General features: G+C 39.8%; 2 protein-coding genes across 17 annotated transcripts in view; both read right to left on the bottom strand.

The window, feature by feature from the left end:
• The window catches only part of CLASP2 (cytoplasmic linker associated protein 2), a 196,842-nt gene extending 191,630 nt beyond the window's left edge, over positions 1 to 5,212 (bottom strand). For all 16 annotated transcript variants that reach the window (XM_045537254.1, XM_045537307.1, XM_045537271.1 and 13 more), the window contains exon 1: positions 4,666 to 5,212. In XM_045537254.1, coding sequence (XP_045393210.1) covers positions 4,666 to 4,860 — 195 coding nt within the window. In that variant the 5' untranslated portion in view covers positions 4,861 to 5,212. The remainder of the gene's footprint in view (positions 1 to 4,665) is intronic.
• Positions 5,213 to 11,167: 5,955 nt separating this feature from the next.
• On the bottom strand, positions 11,168 to 12,206 carry LOC123642788 (putative MAGE domain-containing protein MAGEA13P). Its single transcript, XM_045558247.1, has one exon. The coding sequence runs from the start codon at positions 12,089 to 12,091 to the stop codon at positions 11,168 to 11,170; it is 924 nt and encodes a 307-aa protein (XP_045414203.1). The 5' UTR covers positions 12,092 to 12,206.
• Positions 12,207 to 16,654: the final 4,448 nt, after the last annotated feature.

Below are 16,654 nucleotides of genomic sequence, written 5' to 3'. Positions count from 1 at the left end.
TTCCAGATCAGCCTGGGCAACATATTGAGGCCCTGTCTCTACAAAAAATAAAAAATTAGCTGGGCATGATGGCACACACCTGTAGTCTCAGCTACTCGAGAGGCTGAGGTAGAAGGATCGACTAAGCTTAGGAGTTCAAGGCTGCAGTGAGCTACAATCATGCCACTGCACTCCAGCCTGGTCAACAGAGCAAGACCTCATCTCTATAAACAAGAAAAAATAATAAATAAATAAAAATAAAAACAACCTTGATGTTCACCTATATGGCAAGTAAAAGGAACAGGCAAGATCAAAATATATTAATAGGTACATAAACCTCACCTTTTTTGGCAAACTAAAAAATGATATATTTTAAGAAATTAATAGTTATATATTAATAGGCTACATAATTGAGGTTAAGCCAACATTGGGAAGTATCATCCTTAGAATGCCAGAGGGGCTGTGATTTTGAATTCTGAGAAAAGACATGAAATCCTAGCACATCTTTTAGTCCAGCACTACATTCGATAAATGCTTTTATTGTTTTCTCCATCTTTAGAGTTAACTCACTGTATGGTTGCAGATGGAAAGTAAATGTTACTAATCTTCATAATGTACAAAAGTGAAAGTAGAGCTGACAAATAATAGGATACTGAAGAGGATTACAAAGTAGAGAAAAGGAAAGGAGTATGGATATCCTAATCTCTCTAGGCTCAAGTGACTCCTCCACTAATTCACCAGGTCTATGACTTAAGGCAAGATATAATAATAATTGTCTTTTTCCACAGAAGGAAGAAAATAATATAGTACACTGACTTCCTAAAGCCATCTTAAAGATTAAAGAGATAATGCAAATAAAGCACTTGAGACAGTGTCTGGTACTAAGGACTCTTTAAATGATGGTTATATTGAACTGCATTTTATGAGGGAAATTAGTACCATAACACCATTTAAAAATTTGAGAAAGCCAAGCATGGTGGCACACACCTACAGTCCCAGCTACTGGGGAGGCTGAGGTGGGAGGATCACTTGAGGCCAGGAATTCAAGATGCAACTAAATAAATAAATGAAAAATTCAAGGACTTCTGAAACTGCAGGACCATCCTTAGCAAAAGTCAAATGCCAACACATATATATTACGTATATGCTTATTCTCATGTTTTTAATTTCCAGTTATGACTTTTGCACTGAACTCAGAACTCAAGACCCCAACATTTCAACTCGGATGTTATTAAACAACCTTCTCAAACCTAACATAGCCAAAACTAAACTTTTTACTTCCTTCATTTAATTTGTTCTTCTCTCAGTCTTTTCCATTTCAGTAAATAGCACCATCTACCCTATTGCTTAAGCAAGGCAATTATCCCTAGTTCCTCTTTTTCTCTCAATCCTCACATCCATTACAACAGGAGGTTCTATCAGATCTACCACCAAATCATATCCCAAATTTACCACTTCTCAGCATTGCCACTGCTATCAAACCATCTCTAACCACCATTATCTTCCTGCTTCTTCTATTGTTCCTTATAGTCCACTTTCCACAAAGCAACCACCCGTCACTAAATAAAACCCTCCACCGTATTCAGAATAAAATCCTATGAGATTGTTTCCAACTGCCTCCTCAACCTTATCTTTCTTAAGACCTCATTCATTTTAACTCTAACCATGCTGGCCTTATTCAAGTTCCTCAACAAAACTAGAGCCTCTGGATTTGCTGTTTTCTCTACTTGAATCATTCTTCACTCCTATATTTCCTTAGTGTCTGCACTCATGTCACCTCACTTTCTTGACCACCCAAAATAGAGTCTCACCTTATCCTCATTCTTTCACATCACACTGGTTTAAAATCATGTTACCTGAAATGATCTAATTTGTATATCCATCTGTCTACCTCTTTCTAACATGATGGCAGAAATCTCACTCTCCAGGCAGGGCTCGTGGCTAGCACTTGTAATCCCAGCACTTTGAGAGGCTGAGGCAGGAGGATCGCTTGAGCCCAGGAGTTTGAGACCAACCTAGGCAACACAGTGAGATCCCATCTCTACAAAAATTTTAAAAATTAGCCAGGCATTGTAGCATGTGCCTGTAGTCTTAGCTACTCAAAAGGCTGAGGCAGGCTGATCACTTGAGCCCAGGAGTTGGAGGCTGCAGTGAGCTATGATCATGCCATTGCACTCCAGCCTGGGTGACAGAGAGAGACTCCAACTCTTTAAAAAAAAAAAAAAAAAATTCCAACATCTGCATTCTGCCCAACACCCTATTTCCTTCATTGCTTTTTCTCCAAACCACTTACCATTATCAAACATCCTATCTATTTTATTTATTTTTCCTGCTTATTCCTCTCCCTCTTACTAGAACCTAAGTCCCCAAAGGCAAAGATTTCTGTCTTTTTCTCCATTATATCCGCAGTGTCCAGAAGAGCAAGTGCTTGCAAATGGTAGGTCAATAAACAAAATGAATGAATGAGCCTAGTCTCGTTCAGATGGATCCTTACCATCTCAAATACCCAGCATACAGAAGGCACTCAAATTTAGAGAAGCAATGACTATTAAGACACTCAAATTCTTAAGTACTATCAAATCCAAATAAAAATTATATTTTGTTCAGTATAATTTCAAATGTAAAGACAATTATATTTGTATGTTCGAAAATTCCTATGATACACTTTAAGAGTTAAATATGTATCTTGAGTAAAAAAAAAAATGATTACCTAGTTTGGTAACTTAGTTTAAAAAAACCAAATAAAAGATTAGAATGCCCTTTCCTTAACAATGTCAGAAAAGTTTTTATATTACAGAATCCAGTAGGAAGTAGAGAACTAATGATTCAGGAAAAAGGAGAGAGCAGAATTGATATCACTGTCCTTGAGTAGGCAAGAGGGCATGAGATCTAATACTTATATGGAGGGATTGGCACAAGTGAGAAGATAGGCAACGCATCCACTGTAACAGAGAGGAGGTAGACCATATGGGCACAGCTACAAGGAAGTGTGTAGATAAGGTGGTGGGAGCCTGCAGTAGTCCTCTTCTGGTTGCTGAAATTGTCTCAGGCTACATTATCTAGTGAAGAGCATGGAGAAAATGTGAAGTAAAAACAAATGAGAACCTGGGTGAGACCCCTGATGGATTCTAACTCTTCAGGATCAGTTAAAAGAAAAACACAGCACTGAATGGAAGGACAGCATAGAGGCATAACAGAAAAATTAGGATATTGTGGTATCAGAGAAGCCCAGTGTGACTGCTCAACTGTCATTCACTGACCGCACATCTCAGGAGTTAAATGGCCAAAAGCCAATTCACCACAGCCTGTCTAGAAAAAGGTAACACATCAACCTTCACTTAGGAAAGGGAGCAAACATTGCCAAAGAGCTATCTTTCTACAACAGCCTATGCTGTAGTATAAAATCAACTATCTTGAGTGTACATCTGATTTTCTTATAAAGTAAATTTAGCTTGCTTCTTTCAAAGAAGTAAGAATAATCCTCCAAATGGTAACAGTATATTACTAATATCAACTTTTCCCAAACTTCTAAAAATAAAAAAGAGATGGTATGTAATGGAGCATCGAAGTGGTTAATTCTCAAACTGTTTATTATCCTTGTAAATGTCTGATCTTTCCAAAACCCAAATAAATAGGTTTTACTATGAAATCTGCATCATTTCTACAGTTTGCCTTTCTTCTCTATGTGGATGAAAGCTTTCAAAGGACCGCCTATTCACTGGTTTATAATAATATATCACTAAGAGAATCGCTTCATCCACAGGAAGTTCAGGCCAGCATTTTAAAGCAACACTGCCACCAGAAGACAAGAAAGAAAAATAACTGCTAACAACTACAGAACAGACTAATTACAAAACACTTGCCTGGCCTCCCAACGTGGCTACGTTACAACCTGCCTACTACTGACTCTTCAGAAAGACTTATTCCTTCTTGTACTTCATCTTTTTAATTTTTCCCCCCAGGCTCAGTCAGCCTAACCTGCTAAGACACGGTTTCAAATCCGAGTCAGTCCTCAAATGCGGCAAAACAAAGTGACAGAGACTGTTCAATTGCTTTCTGTCATCAGAAAACGAAAAGCAAGTAAATGTCATGGGGTCAGCATCTTTTCATTAGATTTAAAAGTAAATGCAATCGGCCACCTGATTAAGCCCTGAAGATGCTTTAGAAACGAAGATCACAACCTCTAAGACACAAAAATCATAAAAAAAGCAGCAGAAGATTAAGTAAGATAAAAACCACTAGGAGGATATTAACTTGACATCTCTTTTCAACTTAAAATTGTATCCTAATGTGTCCTATGTCTTGCTCTAGGTAGTGTTTACACAGGTCCTCGAGCCCTTTACTATATGTAAGTTATCACTGAATTTTTTTCTTCACTCCTTGAAAAACTCAGTCTGTATCACTGATTTTTTAAGTAAGTGATCAACATTGTGTCCTACTCCGCAACGTATCATGGAATCGCTGAATCTGTCACTGTTCACAAGTGTGGAAAAACCTGGTCGTGGTGGGAAGTCAGTCCTCGGCTCGCTTACAGAGAGACAGTCTCACCAGCAGGGGCTCGCTGCTCGCCCCCACTGCTTTACCGGGTGCTTGGGACGGGAGCTCTCCCCGCCGGACGCTCACGTCCGGGATTAAAGGGCCGGCCGGGGAGGGCGTGACCGGCCGGGCCGCGCTGCCGTCGCTTACCCGGTAGTTGCTTGAGCCCACCCAGCCGGTGAGCGCGTCCACTGTCTTGCCCAGGCGGCCCAGGTCTTCCTCCAGGTCCGGGATGGCGCCGGGAGCACCGAGATAGAGCAGGAGCTCCTGGCCGACCTGCAGCCGGCCTCCGACGTCCTTCTGCTGCACCTGGGCGCTGAAGTACTCCATGCCGCGGGGCTCCATGGCTGCGACCGGCCGCCCGCCCGCCCGCCGGCCAGTCCGTCAGGGGCCAACTTTCGGCGAGCACCGCCCAGCTGCTAGTGCGGGTCCCCGAGGGAGCCGGCGGGACGCACTCGGCCCGCCTGAGGCAAGGCTGGCGGGCGGCGGGAGCGGGGCCAAACGCCCAGCGGCCCCCAAACTAGTCAAACTCGGCGCCCCCCGAGCCCCAGCCCGCTTCAGAGGCCGCGGCCGCGGGCGACGTCAGCACGCGCGTGACGTCAGCACGACGCCGGCGAGCGCCCGCCCGTCCGGCTCGAGCTTCTCCCTGGGGGTGGTGGTAGTGGCTGCGGAAGCCGCTGGCGGCGGTGGTAATTCTAGGGGGATTTGGGGTGCGACTTGGGTCAACGCGCCCCGGAGGTGGGCCGTTCTTCACCAGCCTTTATTGCAGCACCCGGCCCTCGTCTTGTAATATATAGAACGCTTCCAAGTTTTCCTCCACTTGAATTCAGTACTTGGGAAAGTTTCTGGGGCTTGGGATTTCCCACCCACACTGCCATTTTTTCTTCCTCATTGAAAACATCATGACTCTTGCTTCCAGCCACCACCACTTTCACTGTGTAATACTTTTTTTAAAACTTGGGTTAAGGTAGAGTAAAATGCACAGGTTTTGAGTCTACGCTTCATGAGTTTGGGCAAGTGTACTTGATCGTGGGACCACCACCCCAGGGAAAGTGTGGCACGTTTCCATCGCTCCGGGAAGTTCCCAGTCAGTAACCACCTCCTCCCTAGGCAATTCTAATTTGACTTTTTTTTTATCATGGTAGCATAAACAGTTTTCCTTGTTCCTGAACTTGACAAAACTTCATACAGCCTGTATGTACGCTTTTTGAGTCGGTTTGCTTTCTCTTAGCCTAATGCTTGAAGTTCTTGCAGCGCTGCCGGTGTCTCCGAAGTGCATTCCTTTTTGTTACTTTCCATTGTGGGGAAGCACTACAATTTGTTAATACATTCACTCATTGGTAGACGGTTGGGTTGTTTCCAGTTTTTGGTAATTATGAATAAAGCTGTTACGATGGTTAGTGTACAAGTTTTTGTGTGAACGTATGTTTTCATTTCTCTTGGATAAATACCAAAGACGGGAATTACTAAGTCTTTTAAGCGTTATGTTTAACTTTAGACGAAACTGCTAAACTGTTTACTGAAGTGGCCGGACCAAATCAAATTCCCACCAGCAATGCTTGAGAATTCCGTTTGCCCCATATCCTTCACAATATTTGGTAGAGTCGGGCTTATTCATTTTAGCAATTCTGGTGGAGATAAAGTTGGCTATAACGTGTTCCCAATGCACATTGTATTTATCTTCCTGCCAATCATTCCTAACCACAATTAAATGATTATCTGCTTAATATCTATCTCTTCTGATGTACAAAAACCTCAAGGAATGTTTGTGTTTTTCCCAGGATGGTGCCTAGCAAATAATGGGCACTCAATTTAAGTTGAATGTGTGAATGAATTCAATAAAAAATGACATTTGAAATTTTCACAATAATAATAAACTCAAAATTCAAAGAAATCTGTTTTCTGTGTTCTGTAGTTTTTTCAATATTTTTGTGTTTCACATTGTGTTGTGTTGTAAAGTTTCTTCCATCTTTGGTTGTAATTTCTCTGAGACTGTGTCAATCAAGTAAACTATGTGTGATGGTTAATTTTATGCATCAACTTGACTAGACCAAGAGATGCCCAGATAACTGGTAAAACATTATTTCTGGCTGTGTCTGTGAGGGTGTTTCTGGAAGAGGTTAGCATTTGAATTGGTGAGCTGCATAAAGCAGATGACCGCCCCAATGTGTGTGGACATCATCCAATCCAGTGAGTCCTGAATAGAACATGAAGGTAGAAAATGGGTGAATTCACCCTTTCTGCCTGAGCTGAGACCTCCGTCTTCTGTGCTTGGAGATCAGTGCTCCTGGCTCTGGAACTTTGGGACTCAAATTGGGACTTACATCATCAGTCTCCCAATTCTCAGGCCTCTAGACTAGGACTGAATTATACCACTAGCTTTCCTGGTTTACCAGCTTCCCCAGTTCCCCAGCTTTCGAACAGCAGACTGTGGGACTTCTTGGCCTTCTTAACCATGTGAACCGATTACCATAATAATTCTCATACCTATCTATCTATCTATCTATCTATCTATCTATCTATCTATCTACTGGTTCTGTTTCTCTGGAGAACCCTGTCCAGTTACACTATGGTAACTATTCCTTGGGTGTCTAAAGATTCTGTTCTATAAGGTTGCAGGAGGATATAAAAAGAAAATTCTATGCACAAGAAATTTACACTCTAACTGCTGGTGACCAGTTGCAATATGTGGTATAGAAAAAAAAAAAAAGTGACTGCTGCTCTGCACCCTTAGTTGTCTCCATTGACCTTTCTGAACTTACATAACTTGAGGATCACACTAGATGGTCTTTACGTTGTAAGTTAACTAAATCATCTTTTGGTTATAAGATAACACAATCGCATTTGAATAACACTGGAAGCAACTATAAAATAATAAATACTGGTTACTATTACCTAAATATCCTGTTTATGTTTCATTAATTCATTAACAGTATCTTCTGAGCACCTATATTGTGCTAGACATTGTGCCAAGTTCACAAAGTTCACTTAGACCTGATCTCTGCTCACAAGCTCAAATACAGACAAGAAAATCAACATTTCTAGGATGTTATCATGGAGTAGGAAGAAAGTTTTTGAAAGCCCAGATGAGAGATTCCCTACCTAGATGGCACTGAGTATGGGGGTAAGAGAGTTATAAATTAGGGAAGGCTTCCTGGAAGAGGTTGTATTTGAATTTTGAGGATAAGTAGGAATTAACTAATTAAGGAAGTGGTTTCCTGGGGAATAGCATGTTTATCTATAAGATATAGTCTTGACTATTTTGATTTAACACTTGTTATCATTGTTACATACCTATTACAAAATCTACATCTTTATATCACTATTGTCTGTCCTAGGTTAAATATTGATAGAGCAGAAAGTTACCAAACTTTCCAGTGTCTCAGTCATTTTTTTACAGCACCCCTCGACCAAAAGAAATACCTAAGACATACCACTGAATAGTAAGATCTGAATAACTTAGGGAGTATTCATGTCCTAACAACTTAGTAGGCATATGAAAAAACAAACACAAATTGAAAAAATTTTTTATTTCATTCTTGAACAACCACACTTATGAATAGGATATCTGTGCCTGTAGTTACTGCCCAATTTATCAAACCTTGGAATGAGGCTAGATAAGGTCATTCTCATCCTGCTGCACATTGATTCCCAGGCAGTACTTTTTTTTTTTTTAACACAGTAATCACAGAAAGCACAGCCTTGAAAGGATATGACATCAATGAAAGAAATGTACCACAATCTCATGTTGAAACTGCATTCCTTGGAGCCATCCACGTCTGACAAATGCCAAATGTCACTGTTTCCCTTTAAAATTTAAAATATCCTAGAGTGATCTTGGTGAGTTTGCTGTGGCACCCTGGGATGCCTGGCCACATAGTTTAGGAACTTTGGCAGAGAGACAAAGAGAACAGGAAACACAAATAGTAATCATGCAGAAAGAAGGTATGGATTTAATGAAAACTGGGCTTCACAAAAGCTCATGCCTTGTCACGGGTTAGGTCTAGCAACCCTATATGGAAGATATATCCCCAAAAGCTGAGACTCAGAAGTTAAGTCCCTAGCCTCATTCATGATTTCAGATCCATGATTCAAACCCAAGATGTCTGGCTTTTGTAGTCTTCCAAATAAATAAATAAAGGAAAGAAAATTAGAAAAAAGAAAGTTTTAAATTAACTACCACAATAGTAATGCTCCTTGTACAACACATTGTATTTCTTTGAACATTTATATTATATTTCCACTTAGAACCTTCCTTTCTCTAAATTGCTGTTAAAAAGAAAAGAGTAAGGAGATAGAGAAAATAGGTAGGAATTTTAGGAAAGAAATTGGTGTAGGAAACATCCACATTCTTTCATAATCAGTAACTAAAATTTATCTGGGAGCACCAGTCTATTTTTAACTGGCAACAAGGCTGAAATATATCATTTAAATACAGGAGACTGACTTTCTGACCTATTTGTTCATTATTTCTGATAATAGTGGAAACTTTGAGTAGACTTTGTTCTGACACTGGACTTTATTTTCCATGTGATGGCTAGAACACAAATAAATCATCATACTGCTGCTTTGAAACCACACTTCAATAAATATCCTTCAAGAAAGGCATTGAGTTAGGTACTGAGGAGGGAGTGGGGGTTGGATGGGAGTGGCTTACCAAAGATATATTACAAATCTTTCTACAAAGATTAAGAGAGATATGTACACAAATGTTCATAGCAGCTTTATTCATAATAGCCCAAACTGGAAACAGCCCAAATAGCCACACGCTGGAAAATAGATAACTGTGGTACAGTCATACAATGGAACTCTACAAAACAATAAAAACCAAACTACCAACGCAGTCAACAATGAGGACAAATCTTAAAAACATCTTCTTATTTTCGTTCTTTCTTATTTTCTTTAAGTATGCAGCAACATTTGACCACTACCTTCTCTTTGAAATTTTCTCCTCACTTAACTTCATATCTCCTGCCTCCTTTCCTATCTCAGGAATCAGTCTCTTTTCTTGGACCTCTACCTAATGAAGTACCTTTAAGATTGGCCTGGATCCTTTTTCTCTTCCCTATCACTACTGACTTCCTAGATGACCATCCCCAAACCTTGAATTTTAAATACACTGTATATACTATTGACTCCAAAATTTATACTTTAACCTCTGACATCTCCTCTTTGATCAAGAATTTTATATCCTACCTGCCCACTTGATCTCTCTTCTTGGATGTCTCGCAAACATCTCAGTATATCCAAAAGAAAGTATTGTATTTTGTTACCTATTTTATTTATTTTTCTCTCTCAGACTCCCAGTCTCAGAAGTTTCATTGTTTCTCAGGAAACAACCACCCACCTAATTTTTCAAACTAGAAGCTGAGGAGCCTCATCCCTATTATTCCTCCAATCCACACTCAGCAGCTAGAATGATTCATTTCATGCTAAATTCTTTCAATTCTTCCAATTTTTTATTATAATGATATTGAATCACTTTGAGCACAAGATGCCAAATACAAAAGAGTATATGTTGCATGATTTCATTTACGAGAAGTTCTAGTACGGGGAAAACTTAATGATAGTGACGGAAGTTAGAAGAGTGGTTATCACAAAAGAAGGGAGTCAGTGGGCATTGTCTAGGAAAGGGCCTGAGAGAACTTCCTACAGTGATGGCAGTGTTCTATATTTTGATCTGGGTGGTGATTCCAGGGGTATATGGACTGGTACAAATTTACTATATCTGTATTATACCTAATAAAAAAGGAGAAAAAAGGTTAAGAACAAGGGATTAAAAGGGAAAAGGGGGGATAAAACATTTATAATCTATTGCAGTGCTACCCAATAGAAATATATATGTGAGTGTATAATATATGTAATTTAAATGTTTCTAGTAGCCACATTTTAAAAAGTAAAAAGAAAAAGGTGAAGGTATATTTATTAACACATAAATTATATTTAATAATATTTTATTTAGCAATATTTTAAAAATAATATTTAATAAAACCATAGATGATATTTTAAATAATATTTAATATAATTATAGGTGATAATATTTTAATAAACATGTTATAATGCTTTATTAAATATTATATTTCATGAGTTATTACTTATTACACTTAAAATATTTTATTTATATCCAAATAATGTCATTTAAACCTGTGATCAAAATAAACAATTATTTTTTTCATTTAATAAGATTTAATTTATTGTACATTCTAGAATAAGCCAAGAAAATTGGTATAAATCTTTAATTTTACAAAACAACAGACTAAAGGAGATACAGAAATCCTAGGATTAACCATCTCTTATGTTCTTCCTGTATTTATTGATCTCATTGGTTTGCTTGCTGGGCTCTTTCACATTTCTAAGGAAATTTTTACTCCAACGCTATGTTATCTTGTTCCAGATCACAAAATAAGACGGAAGTTTCCTCAATTTGTTTTACTTAATAGCAAAATTCTTATTCTTAAACCTGATACACAGCAATAAGTGTGTGACCAATGTCATTCATGAATCTAGATTCTGAAGCTAGTAAACTTTTTAAGAGAAACATTTGAAAAATACCAAAAAGAAAAGAAAAGAACAATAAAACCTGCAATCAGCCCTCCACTACTTAAAAACTTGACTACCCGCTTCAAATAGAATGAAGAATCTGCCCAAGACTTTACTCAGGGCAGAAGCTGCTGGACTTGGCCTTGGTGGCAATTTTAGCCTGAGCTCTCTCTTCTTCATCTCTCAACGCTTCCTTATACAAGGATGTGAAGGCAGTGGCTTCACTCCCACTGACCTTGGAGAAAAACTCCAGGACTTTTTTCTTGCTGATTTTAGCATGAGCCCTTGGGCCCCACAGGAATTCATAGCTTGGAGGATCACTATTGAGTACGTGCCGGTACTCCAGGTATTTTTCCTGCACCAAATTTTTGGTGATGAGATTCCTGCACTCCCCATAGATGAAATCCTTCCCCTCAGCATACACCCTGATCATATTCAGCACCTTCCAGATCTTCTCAGGGGCACAGTTGCCCTCCATGAAGATCACACCCAGGATAAGAATCAGGAAGCCGGTCTTGGGCATGCCCTGGTCATCACTCAGCCTTCCATCACAGGTGAGGTCTAGCATTTTGGTGAGCACATAAGAGCGGCTGATGGGATCCACTTTCTTCACCTCAATGCCAAAGACCACCTCCATGCTTTCACAGGCTTTCATGAAGATACCAGGGAAGTGATCTCTGTACTCTTTGATGACATTCTTCAGCATTTCTGCCTCTGTTACAGGCTCCTTTGTTGTATACTTGACACTCAGAAACTTCACCAACTCAGCCACCTTCTTCTCTAGCGTGTTACTGAACAAGGACTCAGGATGTGGCAGGAACTGTGAGGTGCTTGGATCATTCTTTTCCTGGCTGCTGGAACCCTCTTCAGGTTGGCTCCATGGAGTGGCTTTCATAGTAGAGGAAGAGGAGGCTATAGTCTCCTCAGCTGCAGGAACTAGTGCACCCACCAGGCCTTGTGCCTCTCTTTGGGCCCGAAGGCCTTGTTCATTCTTGCAGGGCTGACTCTTCTGGCTGTGAGGCTTCATGATCTGCATTGGAGAAGCCAGCAGGAGTGTGGGCAGGAGATGGGTGATGGAGCCAACTGGCCTTAATATCTGGCAAGGCACCTCAGAGGAAGCCTCTTGCCTCCCTCAGACTCCAAAGATGGAAGTACGGATACACCACGTCAGGGAATGCTGCCTGGGGCTTCCCAGAGCTAGCAGCAGGGGCAGGGTGACAACAGAAGGAGCTCCAAAATAAACAATTATTAATAAAATATTTTACATATTGGACAGTGCAATTCTCTTGGCAAAATACCAGTTAATACTTAGAAAACCCAAGTTCTGATATCACTGGCTGTGTAATGTAATACAGCCATCTGTTAACTTCTCTGAGCTTCAGTGTTTCAGTCTAAATAATGGAGATTCATAACAATTGTTGGGAGAGGTAACCCTCCATGAGTTCCATACATCTTCTTAGGTATGCCAAGAATACAAGACCACTCGTTACCTGAGTTACTTCTCTGGGTTATGTCTGTAGCAAGGGATGAAGTAATGTCTCCCTCCAGGACAAAGAACAGGTTTGCTTATTGCTTGCTATAGAATGGCAGGATCCCCAACTTCAGTGTTTGTCTCCATGAGATTTGGGAGGCAAAGAGAATCAATGCAAACATGAAGCTTATGCTGCTTGCTGTGCCATGAGTAAAAAAGTCCTTTGTCCCTAACCCAGGAGTCTTGCACCTTCTGTCAGCATCTTTGAAACAGTAACAGGCTAATTATTAGTTTGTAAATAGGGTAAAATCAAATCCCATCACCTACTACCAAAGGCTTTTTTTGTTTCTGCTAATGATCAAATTAAATCTATTAAGAGGTGAAAAGGCTCCATAAATGTAGTAAATATATTTCTATACCAATATTAGTTGGCATATAATTAACCTCTAAACAAATGAAACACCAGTATTAAGGAAGTTCAGCTAGAAAGATCAGATAAAGCATCAAACATTGCTGTGGAAATTTTTTATTTTAAGAGACAGGGTCTCACTCTATCACCTAGGCTGGAGTGCAGCGGCATGATCACAGCTCACTGCAACCTCGAACTTCTGGGCTCAAGTGATCCTCCTGCCTCAGCCTCCTGAGTAACTGGGACTACAGATACATACCACCATGCCTGGCCTATCAGTTTTTTTAATTTTTTGTAGACATGGGTCTCACTATCTTGCCCAGACTGGTTGCTGCGGAAATTAATAAAGGATGAAACATATCTGTCCCTGCAATGTTTTCCATAACATTATTTCTGCAAGTAAATGTTTTCTCATTGATTTCCAGCATAAGAAGGTCAAAGGTGGGTACCCAATGAGTTCAATACTTTGTTGAAAAAAGGGGCTAGGTTGCAATGGGGATCAGGCTGAAGATGCACTGGGGGTTGTGGAGTTTTTATCACCTTGCCTATTGGGAGGGCTCTCCCAGCTCTGTACCACTAGCAGCTTCAATTCTCATAACCTCCCACTATGTCCCAGGTCTGTACCACCAGCAGCTTCAATTCTCCTAACCTCCCACTATGTCCCGGGGGTACAGAAAGACTTATGCACGTAACCTTTCACTTCAGAAATACCTCTGGGCCTCCTACCATTTAAGAATTCGAGGTCAGGGACAGTGGCTCACGCCTGTAATCCTAGCACTTTGGGAAGCCGAGGTGGGAGGATTGCTTGAGGCCAGGAGTTACAGACCAGTCTGAGCAAGAAGAGACCCTATCTCTACAAAAAATAGAAAAATTAGTGGGGTGTGGTGGCTCACACCTATAGTCCCAGCTACTCAGAAGGCTGAGGCAGGAGGAACTATTGAGCCCAGGAGTTTGAGGCTGCAGTGAGCTATGATGACACCACTGCACTCTAGCTAGGGTGACAGAGTGAAACCCTGTCTCAAAAAAAAAAAAAAAAAAAAAAAATCGAGCTAAGCTCTTATAAGGGGTAATTCAAATCCAGAAGGAACTTAAATTCTTCTGTGGAAGAAAATTTTAACTCCGAATTTCCAACTCCAAAAATGTATATACTACAAATGTTAAATGTAGGAATAGTCATAAATGAATATGGCCCAAGTTGTAAGAGAGTATTCTTACTTACATGGAAGATTTAAGAGAAGCTTCTTGATATATTAGCAAATGAGGTGGCTGGGAGCATAGACATGATTTTAGGCAGGGAGAAGCAGAGAAGGAATCCAAAGGATGAGAAGGAGTCTGGATGCAGATGCAGGAAAGTCAGGCAGAGCTCAGCAGTCATAACCAAGCCAGTTCGGCTGGATCATCCTGGGACCTATAAGAGGGAGTTCTTGTCAGAATTTTTAAGCCCTTGAAAGGTTTTGTCACATGCATTCAATAAGGAAAATAAACAATATACCTCTTTTTCATGATAGCCAATGTCTTGTGTTTCACGAAAGCCTAGAAAAATAGAAATTTTTATGTGCAATGATGCTTTTGATGTTGCCAGGGAGTCCAGTGAATGTTTTCCTGTCAAATGTGTCAGAGACATGTTAGATTGTGCTAACATAGACCATGAAAATATCACTAGGACTCATTATATTAATATGGTATTTCTTGCTAAGTCTGCAAGGGTCCACCTAACCAGTATTTTCAGAAAGAAATTTCCTACCTTATGAAAGACTTCAAAAATTTATGTGACAAAAAATTATCTATTAACTCCCACAAAATAAATTCCTGTCCCAGTTGCCCAAGACCAGATGTTTTGTTCCAAATGGCACTGCAACCTGTAACTCCTGGCCTTAAGCAATCCTCCCACCTGGGCCTCCCAAAGTCCTGGGATTACAGGTGTGAGCCACCATGCCCGACCTAGCAGAGTTTTCTGATAAGAAAAAAGTACTGAAAAATATATGTTGCATATTGGTTTCTGTCTGATTTTCTATATATTAGTTGTCAATTGCTGGATAACAGAGTATCTCAACCCTAATGGTTTAAAACAACGTCTTTTTATTATCTTGCAGATTTTGGTGGGCCAGGAGTTTGAGAGCAGCTTACCTGAATAGTTTTGGCTCAGGTTCTTTCATGAGATTACAATAACGATGTCAGCCAGGGCTGCAGACATCTGAAGGCTTGACTGGGTTGGAGGATTCACTTTCAAGGTGACTCATTCCCATAGTTGTTGGCAGGAGGCCTCAGTTCCTCACCTCATGGATCTCTTGATAGGGCTGTTGTGATTGTCTTTATGACATGGCAGCTAACTTCCTTCAAAGTGCGTAACCCAAGAAATACCAAGGAGAAAGTCACAAAATCTTTCATAATCCAGTCTCTGAAGTCACACACCATCTTTTTCACCATAGTCTATTATTTACACAGATCAGCCCTTCAGTGTGGGAGAGAACTATACTAGGAGGCAAGAATGGGAACCATTTGGGAAACCAACCACATAGTATCTTTAATTGTAATATTTTTTACATTGTATTTTCAAATGGGAACATGAATCAATGGTTAGAAAGAGTAAGTTTTAACTGTAAGTTTGAAACCATGAAAACAGAAAAAATTTAAAAATCCTGAAACTACTTAGGTTACTGACAACCTGAACTACCCAGAGCTCCCTATAATTATTTTGGCAGTGATGTGCTTTGACTATCATTCTAATAAGCTCAAGTCCATCCAAAATGTACAGTGTATACTTAGAAGTTCGGTCAGGCACGGTGGCTCACGCCTGTAATCCTAGTACTCTGGGAGGCCGAGATGGGAGGATTGCTTGAGCTCAGGAGTTCGAGACCAGCCTGAGCAAGAGCGAGACCCTGTCTCTACTAAAAAAAAATATATACAAAGCAATTAGCTGGACAACTAAAATATATATAGAAAAAATTAGCCGGGCATGGTGGCACATGCCTGTAGTCCCAGCTACTCGGGAGGCTGAGGCAGGAGAATTGCTTGAACCCAGGAGTTTGAGGTTGCTGTGAACTAGGCTGATGCCACGGCACTTTAGCCCGGGTGACAGAGTGAGACTCTGTCTCAAAAAAAAAGAAGTTTATTTACAGTACCAATTTCCATTATTGTGGATATGCAAATGAGCCTAAAGATTAGTATCTACTTTTGAAGAAAACTGAGTAATAATTGCTTGAAATGAATATATTTGATGTGGCATTTAAAAAGCAATTTTGCAAATTTTTAAGGAAAACTGTGATCACTTTTTCCAAATTATAGAGAAGACTGATTTGAGTATTACAATAAAATGTACTGATCAATTAAAAATTGCATGAACCTTCAAGATTGGTCTTTGTATTACCTTAAGAAACTGAAGTTTATAAAAAAAAGAAGAAAATTCGTGACAATCTATAAACATTTCCAAACATATTTAGGTGAAAAAGAGGCTGCCAATCTGAAAAAATGTATTATTATATGAGATAGTTAACAAATATATTTGATTGCGCATTCATTTTTTAAAAATTCATGTGTAACCCAGTTCTTTTTCTTATATTTGCATGAATGTATGGTTGCTATTGCTTAGGCAATTGTTTCTTATATTTGTAAGGGTGATGTCTGTAAAGATGTGTGTTGGTAAAATAACTGGTGAAAACATTTTCAACCAGAGAGTAAAGGATTTTAGCACACAGCGTTTTCTGGAAACAAACATATGA

This window comes from Lemur catta, chromosome 1 (genome assembly GCF_020740605.2).
Source record: "Lemur catta isolate mLemCat1 chromosome 1, mLemCat1.pri, whole genome shotgun sequence".
In the NCBI taxonomy this organism is placed as follows: domain Eukaryota; kingdom Metazoa; phylum Chordata; class Mammalia; order Primates; family Lemuridae; genus Lemur; species Lemur catta.
This window is presented reverse-complemented; position numbering and strand designations above follow the sequence as displayed.

Excerpts from the sequence above, each read along its gene's own strand:
- LOC123642788 (XM_045558247.1), bottom strand. The coding sequence starts at position 12,091 with ATGCAGATCATGAAGCCTCACAGCCAGAAGAGTCAGCCCTGCAAGAAT.